Source organism: Lagopus leucura, unplaced genomic scaffold (genome assembly GCF_019238085.1).
Source record: "Lagopus leucura isolate 7727_CA_CO unplaced genomic scaffold, USGS_WTPT01 Super-Scaffold_100001, whole genome shotgun sequence".
Classification (NCBI taxonomy): domain Eukaryota; kingdom Metazoa; phylum Chordata; class Aves; order Galliformes; family Phasianidae; genus Lagopus; species Lagopus leucura.
In genome coordinates, this window is record NW_024962262.1 from 100,062,900 (window position 1) to 100,085,766 (window position 22,867).

Sequence of the window (22,867 nt, forward strand, 5' to 3'; positions counted from 1 at the left end):
TGAGAATTATTGTGAAAGAAAAATCATTATAGAGATTTACTTTAACTGAAGCATTCTTTTAGTCTACCAAATCTAATTTACCAAATGTAGCTAAACTTGTGTGAGCTAGGCTAATGGCTAATTATCTGTACACCATGTACACAACATCTTTAATACTTTTATTAATTAGCCTTTTTTTTTTTTTTTTTTTTTTTTTTTTCAACATAAAAAGAAACGAAGCTACTCTCTGTTACTTATTTTAATTTACTTCTGTCATCTTGTTCTCCTTTGTGTGCCAAGATTGGGTCTCAAAACAGGGATAAAGTGAATGTGAAAGTAAAGTAGCACAAGTCCTCTGGTCAGTCAGGTTAAGGATGTAATACAAATAGCAGTGAGTTAAACAAATCTAGTAAGCTTTAATCTTGACATTAATCAATAATATTAATCATGAGGTGTGTCTTATTTTTTGCCTTGTTTCCTATGCAGACTGATATATTTTTTTAATATGTTATGAAACACTGACTGAAGTCTAATGAAATACCTACGTAACCACAGCAATGTGTCTCCTTTGTAGTCTGCTACAGTTACTTTGAAACCAAGGACTGTTTTGAATACATTCGTTATTTCTAGAGGACGTGTCAATATTGCACTTGGTTTCCTCTCATTCTCACCATCCACTTTCCTCCTCTTGCACTGACTAACTCTAGAAACTCCACCATTATCAAATATTTGCCTTGTGGTTCTCTTTCTTCAGATCCTTAATGAGCAAATACAGCTCTCAGTGCAGATTCCCAGATGCTCAGACCACTACTTCTTGCTTTGCAAAATGAACTATTTCTGAATTATGTCACTCTGCTAATAAGTAAATTAAAAACCAAACAGCTTTATTTATTAAAATTTGCATTACACAGAAATTCCCAAATTTTTCAACTCAGTCGTATAAGACTGCAGTTCTCCATGACAAATGCCACAGGCATATAATGGTTACGAGCTCACAAAGTATGAAAGTTTAAACATAGCATCATTTAATATGCTAGCACAGGACAAGTAAGGCTTTCATTACATTTTATCATAGAATCATAGAGTATCCTGAGTTGGAAGAGATCCTCAAAGATCATCAAGTCCAACTCTTGGCTCTGAGGGACCGCTCAAAATTCAATTCCAGTGCCTGAAAGCATTGTCCAAATATTCCTTGAACTCTGTCAGCTTGGTGCTGTGCCCACTGGGCAGGCTGTTCCATGCCCACCGCCCCGTGATGCAGACCCTGTCCCTGACCCCCAGCTGCCCTCCCCTGACAGCTCCATGCCGTTCCCTCGGGCCCTGTCGCTGTCACACAGAGCAGAGCTCAGCGCTGCCCCTCCGCTCCCTGTGAGGAGCTGCAGCCGCCATCAGGCCTCCGCTCAGCTCCTCTGCTCTGCGCTGAACAAACCACCTTTGTAGCCTTCCTTTGGATGCTTTCTAATAATTTTATGTCCTTCTTATGTTGGGTAACCAAAGCTGCACTCAGTGCTTGAGGTGAGACCACACAGCACAGACTGGGACAATCACTTCCCCTGCCCAGGTGGCAGTGCTGGGCCTGATGCACCGCAGGGTACAGTTGGCCCTTCAGGCTGCCAGGGCACACTGCTGGCTCAGATTCAAATTGCCATCAACCAGAACCTACAGATCTCTTTCTGTGAGGCTGCTCTTCAGCATGTCATCGCCCCATCTGTACATACAGACATATTTGCTCATCTCAGGTGCAGAATCCACCACTTGCTCTAGTTAAGCTTCACATGGTTGGTGATTGCATAGCCCTCCAATTTGTCAGCATCTCTCTGCAAGGCCTCTACCATCAAGGGAGTCAGCAGGTTCTCCTAATTTATTACTGTTTGCAAATTCACTTAGCATAGCTTCAAGTCCTGTATCCAAGTCATTTCTGAAAACACTGAAGAGAACTGGCCCTCAAGTGGAGCCTATGGACCCTCACCAGCCTGATGTAACTCTATTTAGTATAACCCTCCGAGTCCCAACTGTCAGCCAATTGTTCAGCCATACTATTATTCATTTGTCTATAAGTATCCTGGACATTTTCCTCAGAAGGATGCTGTGAGAAACAGTATCAAAAGCTTTGCTGAAATTCAGAAAGATCGACTGGCTTCCCTTGTTCAGCTAAGTAACTAGTCCTAAGAAGACTTTTTTCCTTGTGAATGCAACTAATAACTACACTGACTTCCAGGTAGTTTTCAGTAACTCCCAGAATAATCTTCCTTACTATTTTGCATTGAAGTGAGAGTGAAAGATCTATAATTACCAGGGTATTTCTTGTCCTTCTGGAAAACTGGAACAACATTTGCTACCTTCCAGACTGGATCTCATTAGATTCCCACCATCACTGAAAAATAGTTGAGAGAGGTCTCAAGATGATATTAACTAGCTCTTTGAATACCCTGGGATGAACCCCATCAGGCCCAGTAGACATGTAATACATCCAGCTGGAGCAGCAAACCTGGCATAACATTAGAGCTGGTTGGGAGTTTATCATTACCACAATCATAGTCCTTCAACTCACATCTCTAGTCAGGACCCATCATCAGCATTAAAGACAGATATGAAGAAGGCATTAAATGTCTCTGTGTTGACTATCTACATCCCTATTTATGAAGCGACCATCCTCACCAAGTAACTAATCAGTGTTATCTCTGGTCCTTCTTTTGCTGAAAACATACGTAAAAAAAGTCCATTTTGTTGTCCCCCATAGTACTATTTTTGTTCCCCACAGTACTGGCCAACTTCAACCCTAAATAAGCTTTTGCTGTACAAATTTTCTCTCGACAGTGGTGAATAGCACCTCTGTAGTACCCTAATGTCACCTGACCTTGTTTCCAGTGTCAAAGTGTTTCAGGGATTTTATGGACCTGTTTGTATCAACTGTGTGGTACTCTCAGGTAACACCTAAAAAATTGACGTCACCCATTAGTACAAGGGTGGCTGATCTAGGAATATCCCTTCATTCTTTACATAATAATTAATTTGTGTTGTGGTCCAGACTACCACAATGATATCTACTTGCCTGCTTGTCCCGTAATACGTAGCCAGAGGGTCTCAATCATATCATTGCCAATTGTGAACTTCATACAACCAAGCTATTCCATTACATACAGTGCCACACACTGCCTCTCCTGCCCTGCCTGTCCCTCATGAAAAGCCTATAACTGTTCAACATGATACATCAGTCACAGGACTCTTCTCACCAAGTCTTGCTTACACCAACAATGTTGTAAGTCTGGAACAAAGCCAGGGCTTCTAGTTCCTGCTGCTTATTCCTCATGCTGTATGCATTAACGCAGAAAAATTTCAAATGTGCTCTAGTGTACCCAGCACCTTGTGGAGAAGACTGAAGGACCTCACTAGCACATGATTCTTCAAACTCTGGTATGTCATCTCACAGCTTATCACTGGCAAGCCTTGTTTAATCTCTTTTCATCTTCAAGTCTAGTTAAAAGTTCTTTCAGTAAGTCCAGAAAAAAAAAACAACACGTTTTCCCTCTCTGAGAAAGGTGCATCCTGTCATGTGCCAGCAGGCCTGATGTTGCACTGACCACACGGTGATCAAAAAATCCAAGATTTTGCCAGTGACACCAGCCTAAGAGCCATGTATTGATAAGCTCTGCCTGGATACTTCTTCTGATATTCTAAGCACCTGGAAGGATAAAGAAAAACACTATCAGCACTCCCAAACCTTTAACAGATTGTCCCAAGAATCTACAGACCCTTCTGATTGCCCATGATGACTCTCCTGGTCTCATCACAGCTTCATTGTTGCTTACATCAAAAACCAACAATGGGTAGTTATCTGGGGGCTGCACTAGGTTAGGAAGTTTTCTTTTAACATCTTTAATACAGGCCCCAGGGGGGCAGCAGAATTCCTCATCAAGTGGATCTAGTCATTGTACTGGGACCTCTTTTCCCAGTCACCAATGACAATAATGACTTTTTTTTTCTTACGGAGGTGGCTGTAACGCAGGCAGTAGGCAACTTCTCCAACATGTAAGGACAATCAACCACATGATTTTTTGATTGCCTTTCAAGTTACTATTGCAGAAACCCAGGAAGGTGAGGTTTAGCAGTGAGATTTCACAAAGATCTATTTAATTCCATTTTGATAAATTATTTTACTCTAGTCCTGGCTATGACCTGAGCATAATTTTTAAATAATTAATTTTGTAAATTATATAGAAAGTTCTCTCACAGATCAGCATAGGATCTCTTTCACACATCTTTTCTCCCTGAACCTTTCCTAAAGCAGTCCTAGACTTGATGCTGAACTGAAAATTTCAGGGCTCCCTGCTAAACCAAAAAGAAGGTGGAAAAGGATGAGTTGAAGCCTGTGTGAAGCCTGACAAAGAACTTCAGAATCGATCAGGCAGTGCTGGCAGAAGTGAAATTCACATTTGCTCAGCATTCTTTGGAGAGACTATCAAAGAAGCCATCTAGCATTAGCAGCCACAGTGAGTTCTACTGTATGGATATCAGTATCTGACTAACTCACCTCACACAAACTAGATGTAGGTACAGAATTACACTGAGTTTGAAGACAGGACAGGGAGAAGCAGTAAGTTCTCTCTTCATCACCGAAGCCCCCGTCATTCTGATTTGTAACTCTGTGCTGTCTGGTTATCCAAGAGCAGACCATTATGGTATCAAAGCTGAATAACCATGACTTATCCAGCTCTAACAAAATCACATAAACAGCTAAGGGTGTTCTTGAGAAGATTACTCCTTCAACTCCTTCAACTGGATTAAAACCATCTTGCCTATACCTCAGCTTCTTGTAGTGGTTGGAGGAAAAACCCAAATCCCCCTCTGAGTAACCTTGTATCCTGCTTTTGTACAATTTCTTTGTAACTGTGATTGCCTGCACCCTCGTCCTCTGACCATCCTGACAAGTTCAGAGCTGGTCCCACTGGAAGGAACTGGTTTCATACATGTTTTTGATGTAAACAGCTTAGCTATTCTACTTGGATTTTTTAGAGGAAAAAAAAAAAAAGTTATTGTTTCAAACTGTTTGTTTCAAACAAAATAGCTGTCCCAGGAGCAAATGACTGAAGTCCTTGCAACTGCTTGCCAGTTTCTACTGAAATCCCACCAGTCTTCTTACTTCTTGATAGATGGGGGTAGCCAGTTCTTTGGCTTTCTCTGCTCCAGCCTCTAAAATCTTTATCAGATAGGTTTTGTCTTCCTGGAGTTTCTTGATTTCATTCCTGATAGGTGTAAATTTTTGAATAACTGACTCTGCTACCACCATTTTGTAGTGAGCAGTGTCAAGACCAGCAGCTTGGTGCAGCACTTCTTCTATGCTAAGTCCAGTTACCGCAGAGTGAATGGACACCAGGTTGGAGACACCAGGGCGACTGGATGGGTCATAAGTCACCTCAGAGGTAAAGTCAGTCACGGCCTTTCGGAATTTCAGCACTATCTCCTCAGGGCTGTCTGCTATGTTAATAGTAGCTAACTTCTGTGGGTCTGACTTAGACATCTTCACTGTTGGATCTCTGAGGGATTTTATTTTCTTTGTTGGACCTTAAAAAAAAAGGAAGTATTAATTATGCACATGTATAGACAATTGTTTATTATGACAATTGCTAAGAAGGTTTGGTACCAAAATGACAGACCTTTCTGTCACTGCTTAAAAAGGAGTTGTAACCCTCCTATTTGCCTTCCCTATCTTTGTAAATAATTTTTCTCCTCCCCTAATTAAATCAAAACTTACTTCATTTTTTCCTCCGCTCTACATGGAAACTTCTGTGAGGACACAGGAATTAGTTATCTTGAGAGCACGGAATGAACATTAATGAAAGACTCCCTAACAGTAGGGAAACAGGTTAAGTTAATTGATAAAAAGAAGTCTAGAGGAGGTAATTACCTTATTTTAGGTAGGAAGCTTTATCACCCAAAATTTCTTGTCAATTTTCCCAAATATCAATAAACACAGTAGTTTTCCCTAACCAAACAATAATCAGCCTCATTACAGGGAAGGCACAGTATAGATAAAACAAGTGTAGGGATTGTACAAATTCCTAAGATACACAAAATTAAATAATGACATTAAGGGAATATTAAAAAGTCTTTTATTTAACAGAATCAGCCTAAACTGTTTCAATCTTTCACTAAGAAACATGATTCCTGAGGTACACAGAAGTACCTCTGAAAGTACTTATGCTAAATGTTTTTTGACATCTAATAAATTCAACTAAATTCACCACATACTCTTCACTGACTCATCATGTATCTACTTAAAGAATAATTCAGATGACCCTAGAAAGGGATCTGTTCTGATGCACCTTTTGGAGGAGTCTATCACTTCCCTGTAAATTTGAAGTAGCCCAGGCAATGTAGCTAGTGAGTCTGAATAGCTTTCTAACCACTTCATTTATCCAGGACAGTTCTTTGGTTAGTACATACTTGCTCACTTATGCTTCTCATGAGGAAAGTGAAAAGTTCTTTTTGCAGTTTGAGCTTTTTATTTTCTGGTAAACAGCCTCATCAGTAGCACAGACTACATTCATCTCCTCTTTACAGTATTTACTATTTAGCTGTTCATTAGAAACTGCAGAGCTTGCAAAACTCAGTATTTTATAAGCCCCACTTTGGGTCTAACTGGATCTAACACCATTTTTGTCACAGAGGCTTGAAAACTGAGAAAGGTTTATTACTGTCTGTCTTTTCTAAGGTGAGTGCTCCTTGCCCTTTCGGGGCCGAAGGTCTCTGCTGTGCATTCCTCTACATTACTTACAACAAAGATGCAATGCTTCTTCCTTGCCCAATTTTTCACGTTTCTTAACAAACACACCATTTGTGCTATCTGACTCTCCGTCACCCCCCGGCCTATGACCTTGTAGCTCAAAAATTGCTGAGAAGATTTTACTTATAAGTTTCGCTGAGTCTAAGGTAAAAAATGGAAAGCCTGAGGTCTGTAAGAGAGCCGTAGTGAAATACACAAGTATGAATTTAACACAATTAAAAGATTTTCATGCACCGCAGCAATAAATAAACATGCTATTTAGTATGCTTAATATAAATTACTACTCAGACAACGCAGAATTCTGCTTGCTGGAGGTCTTTTGACTTGCTCCTTATACACCTCCTGAACTAGCAACGTGGAAGACAGTCCCTCCCTAAAAGCTCTAGAACTTGAACAGCAGGACTGACTGACAGATCAGAGCATAACTGTCCCCCTAGACTAGAATAATAGATGCTGCATACATGTCTCTACCAGGAATTTGTAACGCCTTATGTCCATTTTGGGAGTACAATTTCACAGTCTCTTGTTTCTTGTCACTTTTTCGTTTTCTACTCTTTTACAATCAGTCTTCTCTTTTCCTAGTCCTGGAAATTATTTCCACAATATTTAAATTTATCTTCAGACTTGAAGTGCAATTTAGGGAAAAAAAAAATAAACTACAAAAAAACACAAAGATTGGCTTACTCAAAATGGCTTTAGGCACAGGAAAGAATTCTCCATATTTCTTGTTAAAATGTTGTGCTATATCTTGGGCTAGTTCCAGGTGCAGGACTTGATCTTCTCCAACGGGAACATGTGTCGACCTTTTAATAAAAGACAGATACAGGAAACTCAGCAAAGCTCTCTGGTCCTGCTGAAACGTTACTCTGCCATTACTAAGGGCCAGAATGAGCCGAATACTCAGCCAGCTAGGTAGAGGTGCTGTGTGAACAAGATCCTTAACTGATTGCTCATACTCATCCCAGTACGAATCTGCTTTTTTGTGGTGAACTGAAGCATATATCCAAGGGTAAAAATAACTTTTCTCAAAAACATGCCTGGTAAAGATATCAATAAGAGCAAATAATTAAACTCAGCTCAAAGAAAGGTTTTGGTCCTATCTCCTGCTGTCTCCTTAGAGATCAAAGAGTTTGTGTTAGATTTTGTGAACAAAGCAAATAAGATCTGCCAGGCATAATGTCCTAACTTGCCTTGTCATGTCCCAGCAAGATGTAACTATTGTTGAGAAGTTAGTATTGTGGACTTACCAACGGAAGAAGAGAGTGGCTCTTTCTCATGGTTCACAATTGCATAAATATAATGTGGGCCAGCGTTTCTCCCCACGAGTACTATCTTTCCTAGATTAGGATTGTTAGGATCAAAGGATCATTTGATCTTCTGTACTAAGCTCTACAGTATGAATACAGTTCTGGAGGAAAATACAATCTGCATCTGAGGACATGAGGAGGTGAAGATTCCATTACTTCCCCTGGTGATTCTTTCCCACACTTAATCATACCTTGCTAAAAATATATGATTCTTTTAGATTAAGCTGACTTGAAGTTTTGCCAGCTTTTGATTACTCTCCCCTCCCTCCAAGCAGATTTTTCCTTCCTAAAGCTTGCAGGGTATTCAGCTCTGAATCTTGGACACGTTCCAGGGTAAAGAACTTCACTGTGCATCTTTTATGTTCCCAGAAAATTTTTGGTCAACATGGTACTTCTTCCTTTGAACTCTAAATTATTGGGTAGACATCCAGAAATCAATTTGTCCACCTTTATCCCCCATCAAATAGTCAGCAAGGCAACCTAAAAAGTTACAGTAGCCAATAGGAAATCACAGTGGCCTACAGCTAACAGAAAGAAAATAAGGTACCATAATCAATATACTTTAAGCGGGTCAAAAGAAATGTTTCCATATGACAAAATGCTTCCACATTCACAAAGTTTGCCACTAAACAGAAAACATATTGTTTTTATAAATGTCTCTGCTGCTTTTTTAAAAAATATTTCTGTCCTGTTGCTATTTTTGTTCCTTTCTGTCACATATTTACCTTCTGCCCATTTTCCTTTTTCTTTGATCCTTGGTTCATCTGAATTCTTACTGTTTTCCCCTCCTCCTGCTCTTAATTCTTCTTTGTGACTACTCTTCCCTTCCTGTGTTTCCATTTCTCCCTGAGTGCTGTTCCCTATATTATGTTTTTACATTTAAACGCTTCTTATTAAAGATACTATGTGAAATTTCTTCAAAGAGATATTGTTTCTCTTTCACTTCCTTGTTTTGTGCTCTGTTTGGACAACCTGCTGTTAATACACATAGTAGCAAACAAACCACAGGCTTCACTAAAGAAGGCTGAATCAAATGATCTTACTAGAGACAGAAGAGACATACAGGGTTGAATCCAATCAGCCAAAGCAGGGTAATTTCCAATAAAGTTGTCTACTTAAAATACTGCTTTATAATCAAATAAGCCTTGCCATTCAAAAGATCATTTTGATGTTCAGACTCTTCCTTTTGCTTGCTTATTTTTTTATCTATTATTTTTAGATAAAATTCACATAAATTAGAAGTATCATGTACTAGTCTTCCTACATTACTGTCCTCTCCTACTAATGAGCACTGAGGATTAGATACATCTCTGGGGGGTTAACAACTTGCAAATCTTGATCTGTGTTACTTTGGTGTCCCAACAAGCATTCACAACTTCATTTCAAAAAATTCCACCAAGTACATACACTTGGAATATAAAAATAACTAATACACAGTACACTGCCTCTGATACTTATTGAGGCAGTCTAAAATGTATCATGAAATACAACAGGGTACGCTACAAGATCTATCAGCTGGGGTGTATGCAGCCAGCTCAAGAATCCCTACAGAAATAGTGCATGAGATAAAGTATACTTCATTAAAAAAACCAAAACAACTTAGGTACAAATGTTTGCCCATATGCAATATATATCATTAAAATCAGTGTGCTGTAATTCTCTGAGAGTTGCTCTGAGGTGACCTCCTTTTTCTGTTTACAGCCATGTGAGTTGCTTCTAACCCAGGCTAGATTTCAACCAGCCACTGGAAAGGTAAAAAGCTGTCATCCATTTCCAATTTTCTTATTTAATCACGCCCAGCTCCCCCACTTAGTAAGTTGGCATGTTGACCTGATGAATATTCACTTTAAGGCGGCTGAATAGACATTGCCCACGGGCTCACATTCTGCCTCTTACTTGTACAGCAAAATATCTGCTGCTTGAAGAACAGGGTAAGTCAACAAACCGACATTTCCATCATTATTCTGGCTGGCACATTTCATCTGTTTGGAAAAGAAAAAAGAGAGAGAAATCACACTTTTGGCTAACAGCGTCAAAGTCCATGACTTTACTTAGTTAGAGCTCTAATTTGAGTGTAGGTTCAGCTGCTGTGTTCATTCATCATGTAATTCTAGAGAAAAGCGTGCTATATAGAATCTGCTTCTTGTGAATCTTGCTTCTTTGTTTTATATTCTATATTGATGTAATTTCTTACACTGTTCTAATACAGTAGCAGTGAGAAAACATAAGCTTATGTCTTCTTCCTCTTTGTAATCTTACTAACCAGAACGATTACAAATACAAAATAGTCAGGCTGGGTTATTATAATGATAAAACCTACTTCTAAAATAGTATTTTTAAAAACAGGATTATTATAATGATAATCTCTACCTCTAAAATAGTATTTTTGGCAGTAAGTTTCTGAAACACTTTATAATCAAGATTTAGAAAGGCATTAGCACTTCGTATTTCATTGACAAGAGATCAAGACATAGTGATCACAGTCACCAAAATGGTCAGTGACAACCAGGGGGAGAATCCAGAACTGCAGAGGCAGGGTCCAGCATTCTCTCCATTAGTTCTCACTGTCCTCCCAGTCCACTCACTGCCCTGAAGTCTTTTACCATCACAGGGTATGGATCACTTAAATCAAGATATTCTAGCTACAGATAATTTAGTCTGTTCTAGCAACAATATAACTACTTTTTAACAACAGTTAACTACAATAAAACTCTTAAAATCTATGATAGTTCATTATGATTATACAAATACCTTTCAATTTTTCTCACCCAATCACAGAGATCCTGTCTTCTCTCTATATCCCAAGTGCCTGGGCTCAGGGAACCTACTGTGCAAAGCCTAGCACCTGTAACACTTACTTACAGATTTGGAAAGTCAATCCAGTCAAAGTAGGATTTAAGAGCTTAACTTTAGAACCTTGGGTTTGAAAAGGTTGGCTTTAATTTATGCCATGCATTAACACTGGTTGCTGTATTTAAGTTTTACTGTTTTTATTTAATTAAGAAGAAAAACAGGAAAAAAGAAAACATCTGGATGTGTTTAAGACTGCTCTGAACTCTGCAAGCCCAACTGCTCTTAAGGATTTTTTCCCCCTTTTTTGATACTTCTCTCTCCTGCCTTTTGTTTTTTTCTGCTTACTAAATGCCAAATAAAATCCAAGGAAATGAAATGTATCTACACAGTTGATGCGGTAATGCTGATACAGTACCAAGATTAAGATGAGCATGAAACTTATAAAAGCAAACAATCAAGGTTCATTAACTTTATAATTGAGAACAATTTTAATTCTATACTCCTCCTCTAACATCCATTTCTTGTGCCGTTTCTTTTTCACCCTATTCTGTAAGATTTACAGAATAGCCACTTTCCTTTATGGAACTCCTTAATCAGCACGGCTCGAAGTTTCCACTACAATATCTTGTAGTTTCATGCATTATTGAACAAGAATCAAAATAACTCCAAACATGCTGAGAAAATCAGTTTAATAAAGTAAATTAAACACTTCTTCCCATTTTGGTACAGCTACTGCAAGTTTCTGCCCAAGAAGATGTATTTTCTTCTTTTACTGTTGGACTAGAGAATTCTTACCCTTGAACCAAGGATAACTAACATTCAGTTTATACTCAACAAGTAACAAGTATTTCAAGGACAACAATTATATTGAATTCCCATACACTTCATTTTAACTTACTAAACTGTTCATACCTTCCACTGGGGCAAACGTAGTAACCGTGGCACATTAGTTAAACATCCAAGAATCCAGGCCAGTTCTGTGTGCTCAGGAACCTGAAAGCACAAAGTCAGAACATATTTTAAACTTCTGCATTTTTATGTCTGGTTTCTCTAAATCAATACAGATAATATCTGAGATCAGGAAATCATTTATTTGTGTATAAATATATATATTTATATATATCATATATATATCATATATTTGTGTATATAAATATATATATATTTTTTTTTGTATAGTAAGGCCAGCAATGACAAACTAACAGAAAGTTTTGGATGCAGCACAGACTGAGCAGCAGAGCAAGGCTCTAGATCCTGACAATTCACATTGTAATAAAGAAATAAACTGCTTTAACAATAGTAATAGAACTGAACTTGCATAAAAATTAATTGCATGTTACTCTCTATGCCAGAGCTTCCTCGCATCTTCAGATAATCAAAGTCTTTTTCTCATTTCCAGTGTGCATATACTGTAAAAGCCAAAAGTCACCCAAACTAAAATTCTTCTGCACCACAGTCCTGCTTGTACTTGTTTCCTTTACTTGTCCTGGCTAGTCTCAGTAGTGCCCTCCAACGATGGATCCAGAAGCCCCATTTAAAGTCAGACCTCCAAGTCTCTAACTGAACTATGTTATACTTCAGAATGTCTGAAATCATAATATCAGATAAGCAAGTATAACATGTAGATCCAACCCTCCTGCCACGGAAAGGTTGCCACTCACTAGATCAGGCTGCCCAGGGCCACAGTCAACATGGCTTTGAACAGCTCCAGGGATGGGGCATTCATAGCTTCCGTGGGCAGCCTGTGCCAGTGCCTCACTGCCACCTGGGTAAAGAGCTTCTTCCTAATACCTAACCAAAATCTCCTCTCTTTTAGTATAAAGCTATTCCATTTCTCCTGTTACTATCAGACCCAGTTGAAAAAAACAAGCAAACAAACAAAAAGCCCTCAAGTACTGGAAGGCTGCAATGAGGCCTCCCCAGAGCCTTCTCTTCTGCAAGCTTAACAAACCCATCTCCAACAGCCTTTCCTCACAGGACAGGTGCTCCAGATCATCTCCGTGGGCCTTCTCTGGACCCACTCCAACAGCTCCACATCTTTCTCGTGCTGGAGGCTGCAGGTCTGGATGCAGTGTACTGCAGGCAAGGCCTCCCAAGGGCAGAGGACAGGGGGACAATCACCTTCTTCTTCCTACTGGCGTCCCTCTTTTCAAGCAGCCCAGGATATAGTTGACCTTCCAGGATGCAAGTACACACTGCTAGCTCACAACAAGCTTTTGTTCCGCCAGGACCCACAAGTCCTTTCCACAGGGCTGCTCTCCATGTGTTTTGCTCTCAGTCTGTACACATATCTGGGATTGCCCTGGCCCAAGAGCGACATCCTGTACTTGGCCTTGTTGAATCTCAGTAGGTTCACGTGGGCCCACTTTTCAAGCTTGTTGAGGTCCCTCTGGATGGCATCCCTTCCTTCTACTGTGTGGCCAGCAGGAGCAGGGAGGTGATCATTCCCCTCTACTCGGCACTGCTGAGGCCGCACCTCGAGTACTGTGTTCAGTTTTGGGCCCTCACTACAAGAAAGACATCGAGGCCCTGGAACGTGTCCAGAGAAGAGCAACGAAACTGGTGAGGGGTCTGGAGCAACAAGTCTTATGAGGAGCGGCTGAGGGAGCTGGAATTGTTCAGTCTGGAGAAGAGGAGGCTCAGGGGAGACCTCATTGCACTGCACAACTTCCTGAAGGGAGGCTGTGGTGCAAAAGGGTCTGGCCTCTTCTCCCAGGCAAATAGTAGGACCCGAGGAAATGGCCAGAAGTTATACCAGAGGAGGTTTAGGTTGGATATTAGGAGAAACTTTTTCTCTCACAGGGTGGTCAGGCACTGGAATGGCCCGCCCAGGGAGATGGTGGAGTCACCATCCCTGCAGTGTTCAAGAGGCGCCTGGATGAGGAGCTACGAGAGATGGTTTAGTAGCTTGTGGCACTGATAGGAATGGGAGGGTGGTTGGACTAGATGATCTTGCAGGTCGTTTCCAACCTTGTGATTCTGTGATTCTGTGATACTGGGTCAACTGCCTTCTTCCTTCTACTGTGTCAGCTTGGTGTCATCAGCAAACCTACTGAGAGTGTACTCCATCCCACTGTGTCACTGATGAAGATGTTGGAGAGTATTGATAGCCAGATGGAACCTACCTATCACTCACCTGCCTCCACTTGGACACAGAACCACTGGTCACAATCCAGTGGCTGCAACATCCAATTCTTTATCCACAAACAGTCCAGCTTTCAAATCCAGGGGAACATAGCTTCTAGTTTCCCAGGTAGTTTCCCTATCTCCTTTTTTTGAGAATGGGAGTGATGTTTCCCTTTTTCCAGTCACGAAGGACTTCACCTGACAGCCATGACTTTTCAGATATGACAGAGATTGGCTTGGCAGTTCTGCAGTCCTACCAGAATGAATGCTCATCTGAAAGTGAATGGTGAAGGATCAGGCCTCAGGCCTCCACTTTCTGCAAGGGAGATTTTAAAACCACCCTTGTTTTGGTGACCCTGCCCATTGCAGGGGTGTTGAAACTAGATAATCTTTGAGGTCCTTTTCAATCTAGGCCATTCTATAATTCTTTGATGAAAAGATGAGAGAAGATTACCTAACGTAATCCTGTATAACAAAAAATCCTGTATAACTCTTCATTTAATATTCATTCAGGAGAAAACGTCACAACAAATGATTTAATTGTTTCTGAATCCCATTAGAGAGATGTTCCCCTCTTCCTGACATGAGGAAGGCTTCTTACAGGGCAAGACAAGAAATATGCCATGAAACAATCTTGATGTACTATTTAGCTTTTCCACTATTCATTTCAAAGTTAGTGAAACAGGCAAGCATTGCTGAGGTATACTCTGTTTTTTAATTTACTTTTCCCCCTTTTGTTCTATTGCAATTAGCTATATATGATATAATCATCAAAAGAACAAGGTGGTCTACATTCTGCTCCTTTGCTTACATACTCTATTCCCTCCTTTCAATATTGGCAGGTTTGGATGTTTAAGAGCATGCTAACAGCCTAAAAATGTTCAAATCATCATGCTTGCTCCAGATGGAAGGCAGTAAGAAGTGTTTGCTAACAAGTAAAAATTAGCATTATTAATGGCAATTCCTTTGTTGTCACATTTTATATTTAGTCATTTCCTGGCTATAAGTCATTAGACTATTTTGGCTGCCAATGCTGCATAAAGCTATTTGACATCAAGACAAAAGCTCAGTGATTTTTTTAATATAAAATTCCCCATGCATATAAGACTTGCTATTTTCTGTGTACAAGATAAAGTGCATCAAGATGCACCAAATGTGTATTTCACAAAGAAGTAAACTGTGCCGAATTGGAAATACTAACCTCAGACCTCCATTTCTCTTAGGAGGAATCACCATCTGGTTCAAAGTGGTTTCTGATTCCTTTCTTCTAGTCACGGATAGAGAGGAGATGGTGCTCTGTTGCACTTGTGTTGACAAGGACTCCCTTTAAAAACTATGCTGCCATTGATCCCTCTCTGGCAGTTGTTGCTTCCACAGCCAAAACTGCATGTGTATTTCATTGCTTTAGTGGCTTTGACATTACACCAGTTACCAAAACACCAAGTGATCTAAACAATATTTGTTCAGTCAAATCTGCAGTTCTGTGTTCAAGCAAGTTATACTCACTTCTAATCTTTAAACACAACACAGTCCTTTCCTAAGCAAGGCTAGAAGTGTGCTGATTACTGTGAAGAAAAAGACTAATAAAAAGGGGAGAAAACACAAAAGAGTGCTCAGAAAGGAAAAGATTTCAGCTGGAAAAAAATTCAGTACTGAAGCCTAATGGGCTAACATTCATCACCCAAACTGCAGTAACTGAATGTGTGTCAGTCTGTGAATCAAGAGGTATTAGGCTTAAACAACAAATCATTTGTCAGGCTAAATCATGGTTTAAGCTGCCGTGTTTTACTTGGCAAAAGGGACTGGCAATTGGTGTGTTTGGTCAGTTACTGTGCATCAGTTTAAATGTGGTTATTCGAGCAACAGAACCACACCAGTTTGATTTGGATAACTCTGTATACCAAGAAACTGGAAGAAGTGAATATGAATACGATACAAATAAATTAAAGCCCCAGCTAACCCTTCCTTTCTGGCACTAAGTAATAGCACTGCATTACAATTACAACAAACAACTGTTTTGGACAAACTCAGCCTCCTGCTACCCCTAATTCAATTTAAAATTCTGAGTGAAGGACTTGATAAAGCAATGGAAACACAGGAATATAAAAAATACCGTACTGGATCACAGCAGAGCACAGCAACAGTTGTGCTTTAGAGTAACATGAGACCACAATTTCCTGAAGAGCCTTCCCTTCACAGTCCACCAGCATCCATAATAGCTGGAAATATCAGAAGCTATTATACCTGGCTCAGTCCTCCTAGTATCCATACTTCCTATAAATGTATATAATCACATTTTGAACCATGTGATACTGCCTGCTCCACAGCATCGGACTTCTTCTCTTCAAACTGAAGCATTCTATACATTTCCACAAACCCTGCCCTGTAGGTTTTGCTAAACGTGCAGAATGCAAAGCAGGCACTGTGTGAAGCAAGTCTGCTCCACGGAATAACGGGAGCACGGAAGCTGCTCTATCTCTCTGCTGCACTAAATTCCTTCTCTGTATCACCTCACATTCACCGCATGCTTCTCGAGGAGTACACTCTAAACCTCTACTCAGTATTCCAGAAGCAAACACATTGAAGTTCTGTGTAGTGACAAAATGACACCTTTGTCTTGTTCTCAATATCCTTCCTGATATTATGATGATACATTTCTGGCTTTTTTGAACAATACCTATGATGAGTGAATGATTTCAGAGAACTGTAAGCCTTTACTGAGCTGACTCAGCTAAATAATGCGTAAAGAAGGTTTACACTACTTTTAGCTAAATGCTTTACGTTGCATTCCACCACTAATGAGCCTAACCAATGTTGTTCTATTAGTTCTTTTGGTATCCCTTTCCCTTGCCACAACACTTGGCTATTCAAAAGAGCTTAGCACGGCCCACGAACTTGGGCTACCCCTTTCCTGAAAGATATGGATTTTCTAGACCACTGTGTCTTTTCTAGTGATGCCACTGTTCAATACGTTCTCCACATCACAAATGAACACAAACGAATACATTGATCCAGAACTGCGCCCAGCGTGAAATCCTGAAGGATATAAATACTGCCTGTGCCACTCCAAAAAAGTGATCACTATACATTGCCAGACTCTCCAATCTTCAGCCAGCTGCAGGTCTACTGAAGAACATTTCCTCCCATGTCAATTTTTTTCCAGAAAAAATGACTAACATTCTCCTTGTGGCCAAACAAACCTCATTCTGCATAGTCAGGTTTTTTTCCTCTTTCTTTATTTTTTAATTTTTAATTGTTATTTTTTCAGAAATGCAAGCAAAGGGTAACTATTACAACTGTTATATGTGTGTATACATACACATGCATACAGCCAACGAAGTCATTATTTAAAATAATGCTCCTCACGGATAATACAAGTATCTTTTTATCTGTTGGCTTGGGTAGCATAAATATCTTGGCTCATATTTCCTTAATTAACGTGTATCTCACTGCCCCATTTTGCCAGCAAACATTCTCTGCTCTGTGATGTCACTGTGATGCAACAAGAAGTCATTGTGGTGACGTTTGTGGAGGTCCCACTCCCCACAGTGTAGGTGCCACTGCGCTTCCTCCTGCTGGCGGCAGGACTGTTGGCTGTGGAAACTTTTCTGGACAGGAATTTCTGTCAAGGTGAAAAATTAATAACTCAAATGGAGACACCTTCACAGGAAACATCAGGTGTTTCTGCGCCAAACATCAACTTGGCAGTTGCGGCTTCTGCTTCCCGTCCAGTCCGTCGTAAAAGAACGGCTCGGGATGCTGCCATAGGACCTACCCAAAAAGAAAAGACTTCCCCACTTTCTTGTGGGGAACCGTCTGCCAAAAGACGACATCATGATCTTTCTGAGAAGTGCTCCGCCAAAGCCCAAGACTTGTCATCCTGCAACTTTCTGAAAAACCTCTGGAAAATTACTGAAAGCAATCACTTCCAGTCCATTTGGTGGGGCGATGATGGTGACTTTATAGTGATAGAGGAACTGTTCTTCAGGACGGAAGTCCTGGCCAGGACAGGACGTCTCAAAATCTTTGACGTTGACAGCATGAAAAGTTTTGTTTGCCACCTTCACCACCATGGCTTCTATATTACGGAAGGGGATTCGCCAAGCTCTGTCTCACGTGCTGGATTCCTAGCAGAGGGAGCAGCAATTTCTAGTCCTTGCGAGGTACGTAGTTCCTCTACCTGTGAAATAGCTCTCGGGACAGTGGAATTGGTGGCCAGTCAGTCCAAAGTGAGGTGGCTGACAGCTGGTGATATTTGGGTACTTATATTTCTGAAAATCCTACATTCCTCTGTGGCTCGCAAATGGCAAAAATGCAAGCAAGGCTGGTTGTTACCAGGGCTGCTCTGAATGTAATGCTTCCTGATTTATGTTGGCCGATGACGTCAGAGGTGGAACTGAATTCTTCCATGTGGAAAGAAATGACACCCATAGATGTTCGTTGACGACTGCTGAACATTTATGGAGACCAAAGAGTGGATGTGAGCACAGTGAGGTGGTGGATGGCTCAGAAGGGTGCTGAGACTTGACGAGTGTTTTGTAGCTGAGAACTTGCTGTATCAAAAAACACTATTGTGCACTTAGTAGCTGTTGTAGTTTCCCTGGAAATAAATAGGAGGCATTAATTTTGGAGAGACCTATGTTCTTAGCCATACCGTGATGTTTCATACCCATGTATTCCTGTTTCAACTGCCCCTGAGAGTCCTCTCTCTCAGACTCTTGAAATTCTAATTATTAGTTATTACACCTTTGTTTTTCCAGTCTTGAAACTGTGGTAACAAACTCTTCCCCTTTGTGTTTTGCAGTTACTCTGCTACTATAATCCCTACTTCAAGAAGGACTATCTCCTCCAGCAGAAAAGATTCAAACGGAGTATTGGTGTTAGAAGACCATCTGCATCCTCAACTGCCCCTGAGTAGACAGAGTAGAGTAGTTTAAAAAATAAATGTTTGGACTGTTTTTCCATTGTCCTGCCTTTCCATCTACCAATCTGAGCCACGCAAAAATGCAGGCAAGGGTAGCTGTTACGTAGGCTGCCTCAAAATCAGTGCCTTCCATTTTCTGACGTTGGCCCATGATGTCAGAAGTGGATGTTGGTAGGATGTCAGTAGACAAAATAATGTTTCGATGGGACATAGGCTGGGTTTTTGCATGAGCAGCCTTCTATTTCTAGAGGAAGGCTTTTTCACAGAATCACAGAATCGTAAGGGTTAGAAGGGACCACCAGAGATCATCGAGTCCAACCCCCCTGCCAAAGCAGGTTCCCTACAGCAGGTCGCACAGGTAGGCATCCAGACAGGTCTTGAACATCTCCAGAGAAGGAGACTCCACCACCTCCCTGGGCAGCCTGTTCCAGTGCTCCATCACCTCACTGTACAGAAGTTCTTGCGCATGTTTGTGCAGAACTTCCGATGCTGCAGTTTCCGGCCATTTCCCCTTGTCCTGTCTCCACTCACCACTGAAAAGAGTCCGGCCTCGCCATTCCGACCCCCCACACCTTAGATATTTACAGACCTGGATCAGGTCCCCTCTCAGTCTTCTTTTCTCAAGGCTGAACAGACCCAGTTCACTCAGCCTTTCCTCATAGGGGAGATGCTCCAGGCCCTTCTCCATCTTTGTGGCCCTCTGCTGGACTCTTTCCAAGAGATCCCTGTCTTTTTTGTACTGGGGAGCCCAGAACTGGACGCAGTACTCCAGATGAGGCCTTACCAGGGCAGAGTAGAGGGGGAGGATCACCTCCTCCGACCTGCTGGCCACGCTCTTTTTAATGCATCCCAGAATGCCATTGGCCCTCTTGGCCACAAGGGCACACTGCTGGCTCATGGCCAGCCTGTCGCCCACCAGGACACCCAGGTCCCTCTCCGCAGGGCTCCTCTCCAGCAGGTCATCCCCCAACCCATACCAGTGCTTGCAATTATTCCTCCCCAGATGCAAGACTACACTTGCTTTTGTTAAACCTCATATGGTTTCTTACTGCGCAGCTCTCCAGCCTGTCCAGGTCTTGCTGAATGGCAGCACAGCCTTCAGCCAATCCTCCCAACTTTGTATCATCAGCAAACTTGCTGAGGGTGGCCACTATCCCCTCATCAAGGTCACTGATGAAGATGTTGAACAAGACCAAACCCAGCAACAACTAGAGGAACACCACTAGTTACAGGTCTCCAACCGGACTGTGCACCGCCAACGATGACCCTCTGCCAGTCAGCCAATTCTCAACCCACCTCGCTGTCCACTCATCTATCCCACACTTCCTCAGCTTTGTTATAAGGATGTCATGGGAGACAGTATCAAATGCCTTGCTGAAATCAAGGTAGACTACATCCACTGCTCTCCCCCCACCCACCCAGCCACGGTCACAATATCGTAGAAGGCTACCAGAAGGCTACTACGACCTCACCCACCCTGGTGAACCCATGCTGACTACTCCTGATAACCTCCTTTTCTTCCAGTTGTCTGGAGATGGCATTCAGCACAAGCTGTTCCATCACGTTTCCAGGGACAGAGGTGAGGCTGACTGGCCTGTAATTACCTGGATCTTCCTTCTTGCCCTTTTTGAAGACCGGAGTGACACTAGCTAACCTCCAGTCTTCAGGCACCTCCCCCATTCTCCAAGACCTCTCAAAGATGACAGAGAGCAGTCCAGCAATCACCTCTGCCAGCTCCCTCAGCACCTGTGGATGCATCCCATCGGGTCTCATGGATTTATGAACACTGGTGTTGCCCAGGCGCTCTCAGGCCGCCTCTTCCCTGACTTCATTCCCCAGACTTACCTCTGAGGTCTGGGATTTCTGAGGGAGAGCTTTTTCACTGAAGACAGAAGCAAAGAAGGCATTCAGTATCTCCGCCTTCTCAGCATCCCCCGTTACCAGAACACCCCCCTCACTTAGTAGGGGAGCCACATTCTCCTTAGTCTTCCTTTTACTGTTAACATACTTTAAAAAGCCTTTTTTATTATTCTTTATCACCTTTGCCAGATCCAACTCCAGGCAGGCCTTAGCCTTCCTCGTTGCATCCCTGCAGGCCCTGACAGCATTTCTATATTCTTCCCAACTGGTCAGACCCTTTTTCCACATTTTATGGACCTTCTTCTTTCCTTTGAGTTTGTGCACGAGCTCCTTGCTCATCCACACAGGTCTCCTGCCACCCTTTCCTGATTTCTTGCTCACAGGGACGCACCGATCCTGAGCTTGGAAGAAGAGTTGTTTAAATGCCGACCAGCTCTCACAGGCCCCCTTACCTTCTAACACCCAAGCCCACGGGATAGCTCCAAGTAGGTCCCAGAAGAGATCAAAGTTGGCTCTCCTAAAGTCCAGGGTAGCAATCCTACTTTTTGCTTGTTTCTTCCACTCAGGATCTTGAACTCCACCACGTCATGGTCACTACAACCCAAGCTGCCCCAGACCTTTACTTTCTTGACAAGCCCTTTCTTATTAGTGAGAATAAGGTCTAGCAACACCCCTCCCCTCATCGGTTCTTCCACCACCTGCATCAGAAAGTTGTCTTCAAAGGCTCTCTTTCATCAAAGTAGAGTGTGATTGTGTTGTTCAAATGCTAGATATAGTCTAATTACTAGCACTACCGACTCTTACAAATAAATTGCCTTTTCTGGATGCTTTCTGTTTTGTTGCTGAGCTGTCATTAACAGCAAAGTTGCAGTTTTTAGCTGGTTGCAGTAGACATTTCACTATTAATGCCAAAACCATCTCTATTTTATTTTCCAGTTTTGGATCAGTACAGCAAAGCTTAGCTGGCAATCAAGTGACACACTTCAATTCAATAATGTAGTCTTCATTGCGTAAAAGAATAAAATCTACTGTTCATCAATCTGAGCTGATTTATATGTTCGTGTTTTTTTCCATCTTATGCTCTTGTCTGGTAGTTTTGCTTAGGAGTGTGGTGATTTGGGAGTGAAGAAAAGCTCATAAGGTAATCCTATTGGGCACTGTACTTGCCTCAGTTTCCTGTTGCTTCTTGATAGTTTCTTGGCTTTATAGACTGATATTTGCTATTTTTCCTCTGTTCCTTGGAAAAACTCTAGTAGTTGGTAAACACTCTGCATTCCATGTGATCATTTAATTTCTATCCAGGCCCAGGTGATATTACCAGCACAGTCTCCTAAATGGCTGGACTGTGACTCTTCCTTGGCTACCCACCACTGAGTGTTCGTAAATGAGGTACAAATGAGGATGCTCAGCAGAATAGGTAAGGACTGTTCCATTTTCACCTAATTCTGGAGAAGGTCCAAGTGTGTTGCTGCAGCCTGCCAGTTCCTGCTTAGCTTTTATCCATTGCTGAGTGTGGGCATCAGAAAGTGGCGTGTCAGAAGCTTAAGTGCCTTCCTGCAAAGAGAGATTCCTTGTTTCATTTTGAATACCCTAAGTTTCAACCTATGCCCTTCTTGAAAGGGACTTCAAAGTTGCTGCATATCTGTTACATTGCAACAGTGTAACTTCACTAAAAGCTATATTTGAAATTTGCACAGAGCTTCAAAGATCTCTTTTTGACAGTGCAGAAGACAAACAAATAGGTCTGGGGAGGTAATCTGGATATCTGTATACTAAAAGAAGTGTGGACAGAGGACAGAACATGACCTAAACTTCAAAAGAAAGGAAATATTTTTAAGAATTTTTATCACTCCATGACATACCAGTTAGTGCTCCCAAAAAATTAAAGAGGTCTTTTATAAGGAAACGCTCCCCACATTTGTTTTTCAAGAAGAAGAGATAAGATTTTATTAATGCCTAACACTGAGAGCAGTACGTTCAAGATACTTGGTAATGCACATTTATACTGCACAGTTAAGGAGCATAATGGAGCCATGAAAAAGACAAATTAGGCTGCTCTTGAATCAAAGGCACACAGCAACTGAAGCACCCACT

The 22,867-nt window shown here is 41.4% G+C and overlaps 1 protein-coding gene across 4 annotated transcripts in view; it reads right to left on the bottom strand.

Moving 5' to 3' along the window:
• Positions 1–1,325: 1,325 nt before the first annotated feature.
• WARS2 (tryptophanyl tRNA synthetase 2, mitochondrial) overlaps positions 1,326–22,867 on the bottom strand; it is a 49,255-nt gene continuing 27,713 nt past the window's right edge. For 3 of the 4 annotated variants that reach the window (XM_042867793.1, XM_042867796.1, XM_042867795.1), the window contains 5 exons: positions 11,776–11,856; positions 9,967–10,052; positions 7,448–7,566; positions 5,120–5,541; positions 1,326–3,661 (listed from right to left, as the gene is read on the bottom strand). In XM_042867793.1, coding sequence (XP_042723727.1) covers positions 3,605–3,661; positions 5,120–5,541; positions 7,448–7,566; positions 9,967–10,052; positions 11,776–11,856 — 765 coding nt within the window. In that variant the 3' untranslated portion in view covers positions 1,326–3,604. Of the gene's footprint in view, positions 3,662–4,751; positions 5,542–7,447; positions 7,567–9,966; positions 10,053–11,775; positions 11,857–22,867 lie in introns of those variants that run through there. The other variant, XM_042867794.1, reaches the window with a different exon arrangement.